The sequence below is a fragment of the Microtus pennsylvanicus genome, chromosome 1 (genome assembly GCF_037038515.1).
Source record: "Microtus pennsylvanicus isolate mMicPen1 chromosome 1, mMicPen1.hap1, whole genome shotgun sequence".
Taxonomy (NCBI): domain Eukaryota; kingdom Metazoa; phylum Chordata; class Mammalia; order Rodentia; family Cricetidae; genus Microtus; species Microtus pennsylvanicus.
In genome coordinates, this window is record NC_134579.1 from 67,367,205 (window position 1) to 67,386,658 (window position 19,454).

The following is a 19,454-nucleotide window of genomic DNA, read 5'->3' on the forward strand; positions in this document are numbered from 1 at the left end:
ACATCTGCCCTGGAATGAGCTTAGTTTCCTTCTAGAGAACACATCTCATTGTTAGTGTGCCAAGTATTTAGACAGAAGGTCTTTCTAGAAATGATGTTGTCGTCTTAAAATCTAAGATCTGAAAATAGAGATGACAGAATGGATTAAAACTGGATTTCACATTTAAAAAAAAAGAAAAGAAGAAGAAAATAAAGCGACCAGCTTGAGCACCATGCCTGCAGTAGTGTGTATACCCCACCTCAGGAGCATACAAATACACAGGAGCAAACATGAGGCTACAAGAATTAAGGAAGCGCCTGTGTACTTACAAGAGTTGTGAGCCCAAGCACAAGGCTAGTATAAAGATTAAGATTCCAGTTTATGTTTAATCACACATTTAATTACTTTGTAAAAGTTGGATAATATTCCAGCACATTGAAACTTACATGCCAAGCACAATGTCACTGTTGCTTTTTCTAAAATACAGTTCAGCTTTTAATAATTTAAGAAATTTAATTCTCCAAATGATATGGAGATTAAAGGTGCAATTTGGTAAATTTTTGTGTAGTGTTAAATTTGAAGACATTGTAACTTAGGATTAGATCCTTGCAGTCCAAGTTGGTTATGTAATTAACATTAGGACTCCAAAATTCATATTCACATATTCATTTGCTCTGTGTATCTCTATTTAGAAATGAGAAAAAAGGCAACTATGTCATGGCATGGGTATGTGTGTTCACATGGATCTGTGAAATGAGAACTCAGAGACACTTGAGAATGATCTTAGCCTTCACAATCTCAGGGGTCCCCAGCCTTGGTAGAGTACAGCACTTTCTCTTCACCCAGGGCATTTTTATTTTTCCTCATGTTTACATTTTAGCCAGTAGATTTCCATACGCTCCAAACACCCTAAAGGAAGTTTCCGAAAATACAATGGCAAGGGCAAATACCTGGTTCAGGAGGTACCATGGTTTTCTAGATTGCCCCAACCAAGTTTTACATAGGATTTGTATCAATGGGAAACTCTCAGACAAGATTCACACAGGCAACAAAAGGAATCTGTAACACAAAGAGTAGGGCTGGTGCTAAAACCTCTGCAGCTAGGCTAGGTGTGGCCCAGCATGGGCTACAGCAGTGGAGAGAATGGGAGAGTGTCTGGGGGGTGCTAACTTTCTGGTACTAGGAAGTTCTGCCACATATATAACTTCAAATTATGGATTTTTAAATTGGTGCTTCCCAGGGGAATATAGCTGAATTTACTGATATACATTGTATTAAAAAAAATCAAATGAGGGCTGGAGAGATGGCTCAGAGGTTAAGAGCACTGGCTGCTCTTCCAGAGATCCTGAGTTTAATTCCCAGCAACCACATGGTGGCTCATAACCATCTGTACTGAGATCTGGCACCCTCCTCTGGTGTGCGGGCATACATCGAGACAGAGTGTTGTATACATAATAAAAAATAAATCTAAAAAAAATCAAATGAGATAGGCCATCACATTATCTATATAACTGATGTTTTAATTTATAGTTAAGAAGATTCCATTTCAATCAGAATGTTGTTGTTTATTTTTCTATTCTTTTTAATGTGGTGGTAAAACTAAGATGTATGAATTAAAGTAGGTCTAAGTTGAGAAAGCTATTTTTTTCTTTTCTTCATTGAAGTTGGCTTTATCAGACAAGTGCACTCACTACACAGAGTGGAGCATAAGTCAATATGTTGGTTGCATATTTTCCTTCCTTCCTTCCTTCCTTCCTTCCTTCCTTCCTTCCTTCCTTCCTTCCTTCCTTCCTTTCTTTTTCTTCCCTTGTTTCTTTCTCCTTTTGAAACAGAGGTCTCATGTTGCCTAGCCTCAACTTTTTACTTAGCTGAGGGTTGCCTTGAATTCCTGATCTTCCTGTTGTTATCTCCATGTGCTGGGATTACAGGCATGGATCACTATATTAACTAGACTGGAAATTGGTCTCTTTCATGCTAGGAAGGTACTCTGTCATTGATTTGCGTTCCTTGCTCTCATAGCCTGTTTTTGAATTAAAGTAATGCAGAAAGCCAATTTGTACAGCTCAAATTCAAACTTTAATATGAGATAGTTTAGTCTAATATTGATTTTAGTATCTTTTATCAAAACAGAAAGAACTACTTGGTTGGGTTGGTAGCTTAGAAACATCTAAGGGAGAGAAAAAAACAAACAAAAACAAAGGCTTCTAACATAGAAAACGTTTGTACAGTACATCCCAATGCTGGGAAAAATAAGCAAAAGAGACAGCAATTTCTTTTCAAATAAATCTTTTAAATTCAGAGTTCTGCAAAACATTTCACAAAGGCCAAGTATACTAATTTTCTTGTACTAACTTTTAGATATTACTTTCTAAAGAACACTATTGCTCAGCTTTCTCAAAATGTTTGTCCCTTTGCTACAGCTTCTACCACACTTGAAGCAGTCACTCACTTACTGCCTTTTCTCTAAGCCTGGAGGGGAGATTTTCAGCAATTTGATGCATTTCAGAAGAATTAAAACACCCTCTTTATTATGTATTATTTATTATGTATGCTGTACACATGCTCCTTTCCTTACTCTTCAGGTCTTTAAACCCTAGGTTTCTAGAAAGCATACCAGGTAACTGAATTGTAAAAGCACTAAGGACAAGAGAATATATAATACTTGACAACTGTTTTTAAAAGTAGGTTTGGGAACGACATTATGGTTTATGAATCATTAAAAATATCCCCCAAAGCCATTCATGCACTGAAATAATCTGTACGACTTAACTAAAACCATAGCAACACTAGGGCATGATGAATTGAGGGGTCTCAAGCTTTGGGAAGGTTTGCAGAAGGTTAATTCTTTAACAAGTTCACCAGCAAGGAGCAATGAAGAACTTCACTGAAGCATCTTCTATAAGTTCTGTGCCATTTCTCGCAAGTCAGACACATCTGTAAAAATGAAAGATGAAGTTGTTAAAACCGTCTTTGCCCTCTGCAGATCAGATGAAAATCTAAAACTTCAACAGTCAAGATGTAATCCTTTAATCACATGGTACTTCATGTCAGCTTTTAGTTACATGGCATATTTTCTACCATAATGTAATGATTTCAAGTAACAGTGAGTTAAAAGCGCATTTGTGATGAATGAGCTAAGAACCTATGCTCAAGTTTCAATGGAAACTATAGTATTTGTCAGTTCTTTCTTGAGATATCAACTATTTCAAAATTCTCTTGAGTTTTTGATCTTAGTTCAAAGGGTGTTATGAAAAGCAAAAGAAAGATAAAGAAAGATCAACTAGAGCTTGTTTAGCGTTAAGTACACATTAATAACTTTATATTTTGGTCCTGATACAAGAATTCAATCTTACACAATCTTTTACACATGAGATTCCTGCTGTATTTTGGAGTCCTGATAATATACGTGAGTAATGATGCCAACACCATGCTAAGATGAAATTGTTGATCTAAACCAATGATATGTGCCTTACACCCATTAAAGGAAAGTCTTAACTCAGGAAGTAGCAAGTGACTGCCATTCTCAATGACTGTGTTTCTAATGCCATGAAGTAGGTGATCCTGCCTTCAATACTACTTTCTAATTCCTCCTAGAAAAACTGAAAGCATGCACACAATATCTATTGAATGTGAGTTGCTTAAGCCAATGCCTCTACAGTCTCAAACCTTTAGTATGATGTGGTGCTGCTGATGGGAATAAAATACGTAAATACCAGATAATATTCCTTTCCAAAATATAGAAGATGAGCAATTGGCTTCTTCTCTGGAAACTTGTTAATTTCTAGCAGTTGTTTGTGGAGTTGACCTTAAGCCAAACCAATTTTCTATGACTAGGGAGCAGTTTCACTTTTAGTGTGAAACCTCAATGTGAAACCCAGAAGGGAAAAACCCACAGCTAAACCTCCTCCAAGGGAAAGCACTTCAGCCCCCATGGAACCGAAAGAGACAGAGCATGTGTTCTCTGTGGTTTTCCCTGTGACAGTTAGGGCTGTGGGTATAGCATAGGGGTATTACACTTGCCTAGCATATGAAGGAGCTTGAATTTGATCCCTGGCACCAACTGACTGACCAAAACTGACAAACATCAATAGTCTGGAATCAAGGAAACTTGGTGGGTCAGAAAGAGAATATTGACCTAGAGAGTGAAACACCTGATTTCTCCACCTTGCTCTACATACGATTTGTAACATGTGGGTTGCACCCACGGTCGTTAAATTTCCTGAACTCTTTGGGCAAAGCAAGACTTTATGTTCTCAAATCTGCGATTAACTGCTTGACTGTATGAACGCTCCTTAACAATGCTCAAATTCTTATCTTGTAAATGTTATGCTGTACAAACTGCACCCACTCTTTAATGCAAAGAAATATTGTGATAGTAAAAAAATGTATTAGAAATAACAGAAATTTGAATGAAAATTGTGTATAATTTTATAGGTTTTGTTCCCCATTCAAATCTTGGTGACAATGGTGGGAAATTACAAAAACATAATGACTGAGAAGTGACTGATGGAGAAGAGAGAAATGGATAATGTCCACTTTCTTCTAGGCCTTCACATGGGATATTACTGTCTTCAGGGTTGACTGGGAATGGCCATTCTTACAATGACACTCTGAAGTTTGCTAAGTGGATGGTAGTGCAGAAACTTGTATGTCACTACCATACTTTGGACATGATAGCAGCTGAGCTATCTTCTTTCTGTACAAGATTCCTACTGTGTGAAAATTCATATGAAAATGAGTTTCCTATATTGACTATTATATGAATTTTTGGAAACTGAGAAATATGAAAGCATGTGATAATGAAAAATGGCAAAAGAATATGCAGAAATCAGTGAGAATTATATCAATCTCAGAGTCATGGTAATGTATCAAGAAATTGGAAGACGTGCCCTTGGTTCCAGGAAATACTAGGCTTTTAATAACTATTAGCTAACTCTTGTTCAAATAGAAGCGCAGCAGTTGTTAGCAGACCCAAGGAATGATCACATTTAGTCTATTTCTAGATATGAAGGAATTAGCTCTGTGTGTTTTGAGGCTAGTACCGTTCAAAAGGCAGTGATGCCCTCAGTAATCAGTGCATGCTCTTGCTTTCAAGGGGACTCCGTGACTACAGAACATCAATATTGAAGAATCTTGGGATCAACACTTCTTTTAATTAAGTCATTATAATAAAATATTGACCATCATTATGACTTTAGAGTTATTGAAGGGAAAGAAAAACTCTTTTAATTATGAAAGGATTAGGCCAATGTCATGAAGGAAGCAGAAAACAGAATTCCCATGTCTCTGTACTGAGATGGTTAGAGCAGCTGCAGGTTGTAGGAATTCTTTGGAAAAAAGGGTGAACCTTTCATGAGCTTTACTGAAAGGAACCATGTCACCTGGATGTCAAAGTCAATAAACGTTTCTTGTTCGTGATATAATTTATTTTAGTGAACCAAAAATGTAATATATCATGTTCTTTTAGTTTTCTTCTTACTACTTTCTGACCAAAAGCTATTTGGGGAGGAAACTTGGCTTATACTTGCAAGTGGTCCATCACTGAGGGAAGGCAGGGCAGGAACACACAGCAGAAGAATGAAGGTAGAAACCAAGACGTTCCATTGACTGGCATACTGTCTAGTTTGCTCCCATGCACATTCTTAGCTAGTTTTCTTACATAGTCCACGCCCCTTCACAGTAGGCTTGGTCCATCTGATCCAGGCAGTTCCTCAGTCAGGTTTGCCTCTCTGTGAGTGCTTTGCTATGTGAAGTTAGCAACTAAAGTTAACTAGGACAAATATTGTTAGAACCTTAACTCTTACTTGCACACCAGCCTTAGACAATTGCACAGGATTTTGTAAAAATTTATTGCTATGAAGCATTGGGATGGGTGACTTTTCTATTGGAAAGAAAAAATTTGGCGCCCCTCAAGTGTGTTCAACCTACAACTTTTGAGCTGCATAGCCTTGAGGTAGCTATGAATGTAGCACAATGTAAATTGTAAATTTACGTGAACTATTATCATACTTTGAGCATATATGAAGCTTTAAAACTTGATGTACTTTGAGTGTGAACTTGGAAGATAGATAAAAATGTTATGTTGTTGTCTCAAAAATTCGGACAATCTTCTTAGGCTGTTTGTTTCCTTTCTAAAAGTCCTCTAAATCATTTAGCATCAAAAAAGTCAGGTGGTGGTGGCCATGTCTTTAATCCCAGCTCTTGGGAGGCAAAGACAGAGGCAAGTGAGTTTCTGTGAGGTCAAGGCCAACCTGGTCTACAGAGCAAGTTCCAGGAAAGGCTTCATAGCAACACAGAGAAACCCTGACTTGAAAAACCAAAATAAATAAATAAATAAATAAAATAAAAATAAAAAATGAAATAAAATTGACTAAATAAATATTTGCAAATGTGTATATATATGTGTATGCACACACACACACACACACACACACAAATATGCTAAAATCCCAAAAAGGACATTTACAAGTAGGGATGGGTCCATTTGTCTAGTGTGAAATGTTTTCTAGCACCCGTCCATAGAGTCATGGAATTTTACTTACGAAGGGAATTCGTCAGCCTCTGGAATTAGAAAGTCGGTTTCTCCCAATCCGATCCATGGGAATTCCAAAGCGTTGCTTTTTTGAATGATCTACTACTTTCCTGTGACAAACCATGAAGAATATTTTATGCCAGTGTCCAAGTTATCAAACATTACTTTTGCTTTTTAATTAAATGCAAGTCTGAGGCTTTCTTCAGAAGTGGGAACAAAAATTAGATACTGTTTACCAGTTAGCATTTTCGTCTCTGACCATTTGTCAAGAAAATTAAAGTTCAGAGAAGCAGAGTCAAATCATATAGCTCCCATGGAAACTCACATCTTATCAGAATATTAAACTGTCAATGACCTAGTTGATGAACTCCTCTGCCTCTGCAGATTTCATTCTCATATTGCACTCAGATCTCTAAATGGAGCCTGTGAAGAAGGATAATGGATGGAGAAAGGAAAATGTATAGAAGCTAAAACTGATGTGGCAGAAGCCTGCCTCTCATACATTCTCTTAGATGTCTAGTGAAAATGCTTTGTATGTAATCATCTGTGTCTGCTTAGATATTTTCTGCGTCAAGGATTGGTTGCAGAAATGAACTGTAATGATATAATTTTCTGCTCAGTGACCATTGTGTTAGTCACTTTCCACTGCTGTGATAAAACACCATGACCAAGGCAAAATATAGAAGGGAAGGGGTTATTTGGGCTTATGGTTCCAGAGCGAAAAGAGTTCATTACCATCACAGTGGGGAAGTGACTGTGAGTAGTCATGTCAGCCTGAGTAGCAGAGAATTTACAACTTGAACCTCAAGCACCAAGCAGTGAGAGTGTTCTAGGAATGGTGGGAGGTTTTGAACCTCAAAGCCCATCCTTAGTTATATAACTCCCCCAGCAAAGCTGCACTTCCTAAACTAACTCAAATGGTTCCATCAAATGGGGAATATGTACTCAAACATTTGAGCCTATGGGACACTTCAAACTATCACCACTTCCATGAAGGGAAACTTACTACCTTATAAAATAACAGGAAATACATAATTTGTAGAATTAGCTTAAATCCAATGAACAAGAGTTATGAGAAACTAGACATACTAGTCATGCTTCAAGAGTTTGGTGTAATTATAAACAATGTGTGCTAGAATAAAAAAAAATCTCTGTATCTTTTTTTTTTTGTTTTTATATATTTTTTTGTTTTTTTTTTTTGAGATAGGGTCTCTCTATATAATTCTGGCTATCCCTGTAGCTCACTCTGTATACTAGGTTGGCCTCAAACTCACAGAGATTTGCCTGCCCCAACCTTGCTAATGCTGGGTTTAAAGGTGTGCAACACTATGTAGGGCTCTTCTCCGTATCATAAATTAACTAACTTTGCCAAGACTAACACAAATAAACATTTAATTTATCATTTTCTTGTAGCAATGAGAAAAATGTCTTCCCATCAGGGTCCACATTGAAGTCCCTGACTCATAGTATGTAATTTTATATAGCCCAACCAAGTTTCAGATAAGATTAAATTTATAGATTAGAAGATTATGCTGATTATTCCTGAGTGGACCTGGTGTCTTTTTATAATAGTTCCTAGAAGCAGATGACAGTGGCAGAAGGGAACCTTGAGCATCAGGTAATCAAAGCAGTCTGAGAGGGACCACAATGACCGAGGACAGCATGAAGATGAGAGAGTCATGAAGGAAGGAATGCTGCGGCTCCTTCAGGCTTTTGCAAGGAAAATGGGACCTCAGTTTTTCAAGCATAAGAGCTGAACTCTGCCAACAATTCAAAAGAGATGAAAATGCTTTTCCTGGAGAAACCTGGGAGATTACAGCCTGATGATACCTTCACATCATCTGGTTCCAGCAGGAAGACAAGGCAAGAGTGTGAGAGAACACATAAATAGGAGTTTATATGCCATCATTGGCCAGAAATCAGGCACATCTCTACCTAACAGAAAAAGAGAATGGGAGAATTGGCCTGCAATGATGGACCGTGAGTGATAAGGATATACTTAACCTTGATCAACAAAATTATGAGTTAGTAATTGATTGTAATTTATTATGGTATCAACAAGAACAAATATATTTCTCTGTATGATTCAGGGCTTAATTTAAGTGCTATGGGGCTAAAAAAACAAGATATTAAATTGATGTGGTTTCCCCCTTTCTTTAAATTGATTTCTTCATACTATCCACCATTAAAATTCCTGGACAGGTTAGGCAGAAGCCAATGTTGGGCAGAGAAGAATGCTTAGGGCTGACAAGTCCAAAAATTCAGTAATGAATCGAATCCCCCCCCCCAGGTTTTAAAAAAGGGGAAGGAAATGTCAGCTCCCAAGGCCCCTTTAAGTTCAAGTGCTGTGAAAAAAAATTATTTGTTTAGTTTTCTAAAAATAAGTGTACTATTTTTATAGAGTATATAAATTACACCAGAACGTTCACTGGTTCTCAGAATTGTTTCCCAAATCTCAGGTAAAAGAAATTTTTATGACATTTTTCTTGCATTTTGGTAGCTGATGTTTTTCTGTGCAAACAAATGAGTAGGGGCTGTACTTGTGGAAAAAGCAAAATAATTAACTTCCTTCCATCCAAGCCATAACCAGTCTCTCCTCTTGCTGTCCCCAGATTTGGTCTAAAATGAGTTAGGGAATTAGGACTTGATCTTTGATGAGTTATTTTACTTAATGTTTCTGGGATCCTTGGCAATTCTGTTATTCTAAGCAATTCTTCATTGTCTGATAAAATTTAGATACTACCTGATGTTCCTATCCACTGGAGCTTTAAATTCATTCAAAATTCTTACTTGTTAGGTACTATTTGGTTACAGTGTTGCTACTTGTCTCTCAGTGCCTGGTTCATGTTGACAATGGTGACTGAGGTGACACATGGAGAGATATTTACACATATGTTCAGCTGGTGCTCTTGCTAATCCAGTTGAATTATTTCCAGACTATTTGAGCTCTGTCAGAGCAGAAGACTGGGCTCAGTGGGCAGAGATAGGTCGCATATGGTTTTGTTCTAACATCTTAATTACTTCAATTCATTTTATCAAATGTGGGATCAGCTGCAAAAACTTACAGATATCTAGAAACAATTTATCATGAGCTTGTGCATATAAATAGGCTCAATATATAAACAAATTAGTACTTAAAAAAAGCAAAACCAATTATATTCAAAAAGTCAAGGAAAATCAGAATGGCTCATGAAGTCCAGGAGTTTATGTATATTTTATATCAGTTCAGAAACAAAATGGCAAACTGGCAGTTTTTTTAATTTTTGTCTAATATCAAATATGTACATAAATCTGTAACAGGGGCACTGACGGGAGTACTCCCTGTGCACAGAAGGAAAGTTTGGCAGTCTAATTTCACACAGGAAGATATACTTCTGACTGTCTAGTCCCTCTTGTGACAAAATGATGTAATGACACGGCTTATATTAGACACAGGTCAAAGCATTCTCCCTTTTTATGAAAAAATACCCTGCGAGCAGTTTTAAGAGATGTATTATCTAGCAAACTAATACAAGCAGAGTGTTTGGATTGTTTATTTTCAACATGGCTTTTATATTTACAATAAAATATAGACTTACCATGTCAAATAGAATATCCTGTGATGTCTATATCTATCCTTTTTAAAACTGGGTTGCCATTGTTAAAAAAGCAGTAGAAATTGTATTTAAGCATTTTATTAAGTATACACCATATATGCCAATGGGACCATTACTCATCTTTGCCTGGTTTAAAGAAAACAGAAAAGAACATCCATACTTACAGCACCAGCAAATGATACAGAATTTAACCTGAAAAGTAGGCATCCCACTGTCTCCTGCCAAGTCACATTCCTCTGGTGGCCCTGTCCCAGGATTCTTCTGCAGACTCAAGCTTAGTCTAATCATGTTTCTGCCTCACCTTACCTTATGTGTGTTGTTTAAAGCTCTGATACTTGCTTCAGGCAGTTTTAGAATTTTCCTTAAAGAAATTACATGCTACAGACCTAATGTAAAACCTATTATTATTGAGAACGTTATAAGTGCCAGTACTATTGTTACTCCTAATAACTGTATTATTAATTATGCCTGCAGAACATATGATACACTAGAAGTTTGTTAACAGATTAAATCCTGTGTTCTAATCATAAAAACAGGAGCCGTGGGAGTTGATTGATATGCCAACTAGCTTCTCTGTGCGATAATTTCACAATGCATCCATGTGTCAAATATCATCTGTGATTTTGATTTTTTTACATTCAAAACCTGTGGTGTGTGTGTTTGAGAGAGATGGGGGGGGAGAGAGGGAGAGAGAGAGAGAGAGAGAGAGAGAGAGAGAGAGAGAGAGAGAGAGAGAGAGGATAACTTTTGGGAATCAGTTCTCTTTACAGTGTGGGTCCCAGGGAACCAACCCAAGACATTAGGTAAATAGGGTTACCCTCTGAGTCATCTTGCCAACCCAGTCCATTTCTAAGAGTAAACTGTTTTCTGTCGAACATGACCCACTAAACCTGAAAAAATTAAAGCCATCATGGATGAATTCTCTATTTCAGTAAAGCTATATATTTTAAAATGCATTCATGTTGATGTGTAGCTACAACTGCTTTTCTTTTCTTTTTAATTAAAGTGTTCCATTGAATAGATGTATAATATTTGTTAATTCATCATGCTACTCAGGGAATCTTGAGGAGTTGAATTTTTTGGTGAAGCTGTATACTGTTCAGTTGAAAACTGTTTGATTCATAACTTTCAACTTTATTTAGGGATTTCTGAGCATTATACAGAGTTGCCACCTATGAATATATTTAATTTTATTGTTTAGTATCAGATTTTCCCATATTATTACATATTTGCAAACCTGAGAGCCATGTGACACAGTTTCTTTTGTTTCAAGAGTATTCCAGGCCCCAGGACATGTCCTTACAGTTTTGACAGCCTGATTTCATAGATACTCTCTTATACTGGATGTAATTAACTTTTGTATTTCTAATGAAGCCTCCTGCCTCCACTTGCTCATTGCCCACCTGGATTCCTTCTTTTGGAAGTGTCTGCTTAATCAACCTATTTTCTTCTTACTAATTTGTTCTCCTTTCAAATATTGATGGTAGGTAGGCTTGGTTTTCAGTAAATATGACATTTTGTCAGTCTTATGTACTAACTTTCTGCTTTCACTTTCTTGTTTTTCTTTTATAAGAAAATCTTTAACGGTACCTCAATGAATATCAACATTTCCATCTTATTTAATGAGTTCTTTCTGTCTCATAATTCTAGGTTCGGCTTATTGAGTTTCTTGAAAATCTTATTACAGCTTTGACTAGAATTGAATTGACTCTATGGTATAAGTCGATCTGTGGAAAACTAAGATCACTATGAATGTGTCTTGCTAGCCCAGATGATTTATCACTTGGGGTAGTTTGATGTCTTCAGTGATGAAATGTTATAGTTGTTTCCATAAAGACCATGTATAGCTTGTGGAATTTCATTTGTTGTAAGTGATATCACATAAGATTATAAGCTGTAGGAGTGTGTGTGTGTGTGTGTGTGCATGTGTGTATGTGACTTTTACTTGATTAAAAATTTTCTAGTGTTCATTTATTGGTGACTTTAGTATTGAAAGGAATTGATTTTTTTGTTGTGATTTTCTTGCATCTCTTGAGATGATACAGCTTATTTCTTTACTGTTAATTTCAATAGTTAATTTCCTAAAAATAATAACCTTTATAGAGCAAACCAATGAGATAATGTGTGTTGTTTTACATACCTGACTGGACTCTCAGTTATTTTTGGAGGATGGTTGCATCTGTGGTCACTAATGTGGCTGTCATGTTAAGTTCTTTCCTTGGTCATTCCCTATATGGTTTCAATAGTTAGGCAATTTTACTTTATTATATGGGATTACAATTACATCTTTTTTTCAAGGGTGGGAAATCCTCCTTTTGAATTTTATCTTGAGTTTTAAGGCTCATTTTCAGACTATCCATTCATGAATTTCATGTACAAATGTTGGTTGAATATGAAACTTTTTTGTTACCCTGTGTTTGGTTGGGAGTCTCAAGGAAAGGACCTTGGACTGAGGATCTGGATAATGTTCCCTAACAACAGTCTGGTTTGTTGCTGCATTTTAAGAATATAATAAAATGCTAGGCTCTTTTAGGAAAGGCCGTCGGCTCACCAACATGGAAAACTACCCAGAGAGAGGATGCAGTAATTCCTCATAGAGGACATTTTTTTCAATAAGTCCGTAAGATTAGAAAACAAGGAATTGTATTATAGTCAAAAACTTAAAAAGAATGCTGCAGCCAGGCTTCAATTTAGGCTCCTCACTGTGTAGTCTCCTACACTGGGAAGAGCCAACTTTCATAGCCAGTGTGGAAAAGATACTGTGTAAAGTCTTATAAACTGCTCTGCCTTCTGCCTTTCCTAGCTGGACTATTAGTTCTGAGGGGCATCTAGTTGCCATTTCCCTAAAAGCCTCATAAAAAGTTCGCATGGCAAAGAACGGAAATCTTCTGCCAATAGCCTGAGAGAAACAAAGTCATCCCAGCCACGAGTGGGCCATTTTGGAAGTAGATGTTCTAGCCTCCAGGGCCCCTCAACTGACTACAGCCCTTGTGGAGAGCTGTGCTAAGTACATGAGTTGATTATTTACATATTATTTTTCTATTATTCCTAAATGTGGTTTTGAAGAAAAAAAGGCATTATATATTGACTATTTAAAACAACTTCGTCGCTTAAATTAAATACATTTTCAATCTAACATTGGCAGATTGAATCTTGAAAACCTATTTTCAAATTTAAATGTGACTTGTGGTCATTCTCTTTAATACCTTTTAGTTCCTTTTTGTGGTCTTCTTAATCTTCCCTCATATGCCATACCATTAATTCCAAGATAGTTACTTACATTTCAATATACCCCTCACCCTTTCTGGAGTCTCCATTTCAGTATTCAAAATTGTCAGATTCCAAGATAACTCTATTCTGCTGCATGCCCTGCTCCGTGCTGGGTGTGACTTTTAGTCCTATGAGTCTCACAGTATTAGATAATGAACTACCAGGCAAAAAAAAAATCCCAAACTGAGCAGATAGATACTTTTGTTCTCACATAATATCTGTGCAGAAAAAGGAGCACAAACATGACTTGCTGTTTCTAGAAAGAAAACCAAGAAAAATATGGCTGTCCAACAGTAGATCAAGGACCTTCCTGCATTAGATACACTTGCATGGAAGGTTTTTTTACCCCATAAAGACAAGAAGGAAATAGATGAGCATGTTCTGTCCTTTCTGCCAAAATGAGGAAGCACTAGAGGCTGTACTTCCCCAGGGAAGAAGCGAACAAGGGGTGGGGCAAGCATCAATCATTTTCTCACAGAAGTGCTTCCTTAAGTTGTGAGTTTAGGTCATACAGGGAAGCACCGCTTCAGTGAGAAAGGTTATATCTGATGTAGCATTTTATCTCAAAGGTAGTAATTTACCTTATGTAGATTTTATTAAATTTGTGATGATGATGCTGACCTTGCAATGCTATCTTCTAAAGTGTTTTTTCCAAGGAATGTGAGCTGCATGTTCACGCATTCAACAAGCACTCAGACAGAAACCACAAACACTGCGTCCAATAGTGAGAACTAAGTAACTAAAGTAACCCAGCTGCAACTCTCTGGAGACACTCTGCAGAGTCACAGACTACATAGTGATCCTCAACGACTTGCCTCACAACTTTCTTGCGAAGTGATCGAACATTTCAAATGCTCATCTAGCAAATAGATTTACACTAAAATACTGCGTAGAAATTTGCTTTTGGAAGGGTGAGTAAAGTACATTGAAAACTCTCTATCAACTCTGTATTTTCTCTTTGAGAGAAAGTTGTTGACCTTCACATACAAGTTGGGTAAAGTTGACAAGCACAAGGTGAATTGAGGTGTTGAAGAGACTGGCAGTAAAGAACGAGCTCTGGCAAGAGTAGCCCAAGACCGTTATGCTCAAGGGCATTTCCCAGTGCAGAGCCAGGCCATTTAACAAGGAGGACAGAAGCCTGTGAAAGGGGTGGTGTCCTCTGGATAGTTTCCTGTGTTCTAACATCTGGAATAGAACCCATTTAGAACTACCTCTTCCAGACATCAGCACATAAAAACTGAAAAATGCTAGCTTGGCCTATGAGATGATTCAGCTGGTCCAGGTCAGTCATGTTGCTTTATAATGAATCAAAATGGATGTAAGCTATTAGGCTGTTCATCTTGGTCTTTGGGACTGTCATCGAGAAGGGCAGTCACATCAGTAAATTGAATCTGACACCATTATTCTCCACTCCAACAGTTGCAGGGCAAGAAACCCATTTTCATTGGTATGAGATGTTGAGAATTGACTTGATGGATATATTCAAAGATAATGTCACTAATCCTAAACGTTGATAAGTACATTATTCACGGAGTTTTAATTTCTGTGAAGGAGTTTTAAATGGAGTGTATTTAACTTGAAGTTAAATAATAAAAGATAAATTATAAGTAGATAATGTCAGAAATATAATTTTATTTGTCTGAAAATCATTCAACAAAATGAGTTTCCTAATATTCCTCCTTTTATTGTCACGAACCAGCATCTTATTCTTTATTTCATTATTTTGTTTTGACTCCTCCAAAACTGAGGAAAAGCTGAAAATAAAATAGGTAGCAAATATTTCCTCTTGAGTTCTCAAATGAGGTAGTAGACTTACATAACATTTAGAAGGCTACTGCTACAATTGATTGTGTCCAATCTCAAACTATAAAAAAAGTATTGTTGAATGTATCAGGAGAAATTTCTTGGGAGCAAGTTACTGGAGAACAGCAGTGCTTTTCTTCTACCTTCCACGAGGAGAAGGCCTTTGCGAAAACATTCAGGACAGTCTGATGGTAGACCAGATGGACAAGTGTCTTCCAAATCTAAGAGCAAAGAGCTGTGAGAGTCAGCCTCATGTAGTGAGGATGGGACTATTTATGAAACAACTTTACTTGGTATTCAAAATCAACTATATAAAGCATGCGGTTGATTTAGGTTTAGTGTAACAGGGGCATCTCTAAGGGTTTCCTGCCAACTGTGATGTTGGTGGTGCCGCCAAATGAGGAGTCCATGAAGACAGGATGAAGATGAAGAGTGTGCCTAACTTTCCAGAGGGAAAACTCTGCTCAGGGCAAAGGTGTTTATAATAATTCTAGTGGGTGATATGTGATGACCAGCAGAAACTTCCTCTGTTGTAGGGATTTAAGAAGCCCTACAAGCTGAAAAGCCAGGTTTTGATAGTGCCTGTTAATAACTCTTAACTTCCCAGTTGTAGTAGTAAGCTCCAACTTAAGCTTCCACAAAAAGCCAGAGGAGGTACAGGGGAAGTGGTAGAGGGGATACAGATCACAGCCCATTCCCACTTCAACTCACCTGCTTGAACAGGCTGAAACCAGGCAAAGGAACATTTTTATAAAACTCAAGGTTGGATAATGGAGTGTAAGTAGACACTTTCATCTGTGACTTTTTAAAAAGACAAAGTAAACATGCTCATTGTGTACATGTGACCAGTGGCATCATAGTCACCCTTGATATCAATTAAGGGATGGAAAAAATCTTACCAGTTTGCCTAGAAAAAGTGTAAATTTTCTTTTCTGTGGAGTTCTTCTATCTTGGATTTATAAGAATAATGTTTTAGAACAAAATGTTTACTGATCCAGTTTGGAAGGGTGTTTATAATTGAACTATGAATCTTTCATCTTCTCTCCAGGCTTGTCTGTTTATTTTTTCTATTTTAACTTTCAGCCTTAGGAGGCTGAAGGCTTTAAATAAATGTTCCTGTGTTCCTTGGTTTTCCATTGAGTGAAGAAATGGGTGGCCTTGGATAGGGAGAAGGGAGGAAGAACAGGAAGATCTTGGGATTGCTTTTACCTGTCCTCCTCAAATTACCTTGGGAAAATTTCCCCTGAGTTATGCTCTGATTTACAGAATCCTCTTTCAGTGTGTCTTAGGCCAGGGCCTAGGGCTGCTGTGTATCCACTATCATTTGTCTATATTTAGAGTTTGTATATAGCCTCTGGTGAAATAGCCTCTCCAAATTTTCTATTTCTGAAGTGTTACTTTTTGGGGGGGGAGGGGAGAGACAGGAGAACACAATAATATTACTTCCTTTGGTGACCTAAAAATATTAATGGGATGATATGAATAATACTTGTAAAAATGTTCAAATACAGAGCAATGTCATTGTTATTTTCAATGTGTATTCAATATTGTGTGGTGCCATTCTCCAGAAAAATCCCAGGTCAGTTGTCAGTATCAGTCCCCTAAAGGATCTACTCAAGATGTAATCATGCCTGCTCCTTTTTATTTAAAAAAATGGAGCAGATGTTCATTAACTTCAGACATTTAATACAAATGCTGAGATGGGAAAAGTATATTAATTCAAAGCATGGTTGAATTTGCCTTTAAAATTAAGGTAATTTTCCCAAGCACCTGAAAATAAGTTTGGTGTCATTTTCAGAAGAAAATTAATGTCAAATAGCAGAAAGTGAGAAGCGTTGACCATCTTTTTGCTTCCTACAGTCTGGCACAGACCCTGCTTTGTTTAACGCTCTCCTCGCTTCTTTTGTTTCTGGTTTTCCCCAGTTGTTCGTTCCTACATCCTTCTGACTTCATCTCTTAGTAGACTTTTCAAAAGCATACAATCCTTTCTAAATACTGTATTCCAGGTATAAATAATGTGCATTGTATATTTACAACTCTGTTCTCTCAATCCAGGGACATGAATTCATATAAACCCAATCTCCAAACGTGGACAAGTATGGCTCTCTCCGTTTTATTGGCTTGTAACTGAAACACAGCATTTACTTCAATTATCCGTGCAGAGGACAAGTCAGAAGGCATTACGTGCTTGGAACTTTGTCACACAGAGGAAATCTTGAGTTTGAATAAAAATTGCTTATAGACTCCAGAAATTAAAGAAATGTTTTCTGCAGTTGTAATGACTTACCTCCCTTAGTTTTGACCTAATATATTGTTGTCTAATATACAGACCACCTAATATATTTGACTTGCGAGTAAGAATAAGAATTTCTGTGACCCTCCTATGAGAATGAATGATGCAGAGAAACCTTAAAGGGAAGGCAGTTGATACATAATTTTAATAAATTAACTACCAACTTTCAAATTAAATATGAAGGACTTAATACTTTAAGTTAGAAACAAATCTTAAATTCCTCAAACACAAAGGTCAGTCACTGTCTGAACAAATGCCTTCAAAGCATAGCCAAGCTTCTGGAAATATTTGGAGGTGAAGGTAAGCCCATAAAAAGAGGAAAAGATAAAAACTCCCTTTAGCTTCACATGTTAATCAATTCTACGAGATTCTTCTTTCACTTTATCAAAGATTGGATGCTTCCCCCACAACCTGGCTCCAGGAATACTGACTAATGTTACACAGGTATGGCAGTGCAGAACCTGAAGCCAACAGGCTGAATGTCTGTGCCACACAGCATGCCTGTGTGTGGCTGCAGCTCTCCTGCTGTGGTTTTTTACCCCCCCCTTTTTTATTATCAAATGGACCCTGCACTAGTCTAAGTCACCCTCTCAAGAACTTGCCCTAAAGTTTTGAGCCATCTCTTGTGCTCTTATCCCAAGAGAATAAGAGCAATGCTTGTTCCTCATTTCGTTCTTTCTCTTTCTGTGCATTTTTTCCCTTGAGTTTTTACAATACCCTTTAGCCATGCAAATGCCAGGATTACAAGCATGCACTATTATGAAAACTAATGTTCTTAATTTACATAGTCTGTCACATTATTATATATTTCTGTCAAAATTTGTTATTGTTCTACTTGAGAATTCATATTTTTTTACTCTTTTTGACAAACTTACAGAAATCATGTCTTCAAATATTAGTTTTGCTTGTCCTTCTGTCCCCATAAAATTCTTGGTACACTGGGCTATGTGTTGCTATTTCTCATTCTATTCTCCATATCTGAGTCATTCCCTCAAATAATCACATGCCAGGTCTAATTTATTATTTGTTTTATTATTTAATTAAAAACCTCGTTATATACCATTTCGGACACTTGCCAAGATAAAATAGCTCAATGAACCCTTCATCTTGTTTCATCCTGTTTGCCCCCACAACTGTCTTATTTTCAAGCAAATTTCAGATAAATATGAATGACGTTATACCTTCAGCATTTTAACAGTCAATTTTTTTTTTTGTTTTATGATGGCAAGAAAGCCATGAAACTTTTGTAGAAACTGTACATTGAATTTTGGCATTTCCCTGAGCTGGCAATCTATATGATTTCTTGAATGTTCCAGTCAGTGAAATTATCAAGCTATATTCTACAGCTTATTTTATCACTGAGTTCAGTAGGTTAGGTTAATTAAATGCCGTTTCTACTGAAAGAATTTTCAACTTATTCTGGATTTATAAAGAAACATGTCATCATTTTCCTAATAACAACTTGGCATCATTAAGTAACCCCTGTTCTCATTTATATTTCTTCCTATAGATTTCAACTTTAAATAACGTCATTGTTAAATCAGGAGGCCCCAAAGGCTTTTACATAGCACCATGAGTCTCTCAAGTCTATTTTAATAGTTAGTATGCCTTTTCTGTCCATCATTTATTTTCATACAAAAATTTTTGTAATTCATTTATTGAAAATCTAAACTATGTTTTTCTGTTCTCCACAGTCTGGATTTTGTGCTTGTTTGCTTCTCCATGGTGTCTCAGAAGACTTCTGATTTCATGTTTGCTAAAAATTGGTATCTAGCTAAAAGCAAAATGAATTTTTTCTTCTCTTTTTTCTGTCTTTTAATAATGCTATCTTAAAAATACTAATAGGTTTTTCACCAGGGGACACATTTATTCTTCTGTAGTGACAGCAGCAGTTGGTGACATTGTCTGGATCCAGCATAGCATTAGAGTTTTAGGCTATAGATACACCACTATTCTGTTTTCATTTATTATCCACAATAAT

At 36.8% G+C, this 19,454-nt stretch overlaps 1 protein-coding gene across 3 annotated transcripts in view; it reads right to left on the reverse strand.

The window, feature by feature from the left end:
* Nucleotides 1-366: 366 nt before the first annotated feature.
* Nucleotides 367-19,454, reverse strand: part of Ostn (osteocrin) — a 37,980-nt gene continuing 18,892 nt past the window's right edge. For 2 of the 3 annotated variants that reach the window (XM_075955647.1, XM_075955656.1), the window contains exons 5-6: nt 6,522-6,621; nt 2,006-2,913 (exon numbers count right to left, since the gene is read on the reverse strand). In XM_075955647.1, coding sequence (XP_075811762.1) covers nt 6,534-6,621 — 88 coding nt within the window. In that variant the 3' untranslated portion in view covers nt 2,006-2,913; nt 6,522-6,533. Of the gene's footprint in view, nt 2,914-6,521; nt 6,622-19,454 lie in introns of all 3 variants that reach the window. The other variant, XM_075955639.1, reaches the window with a different exon arrangement.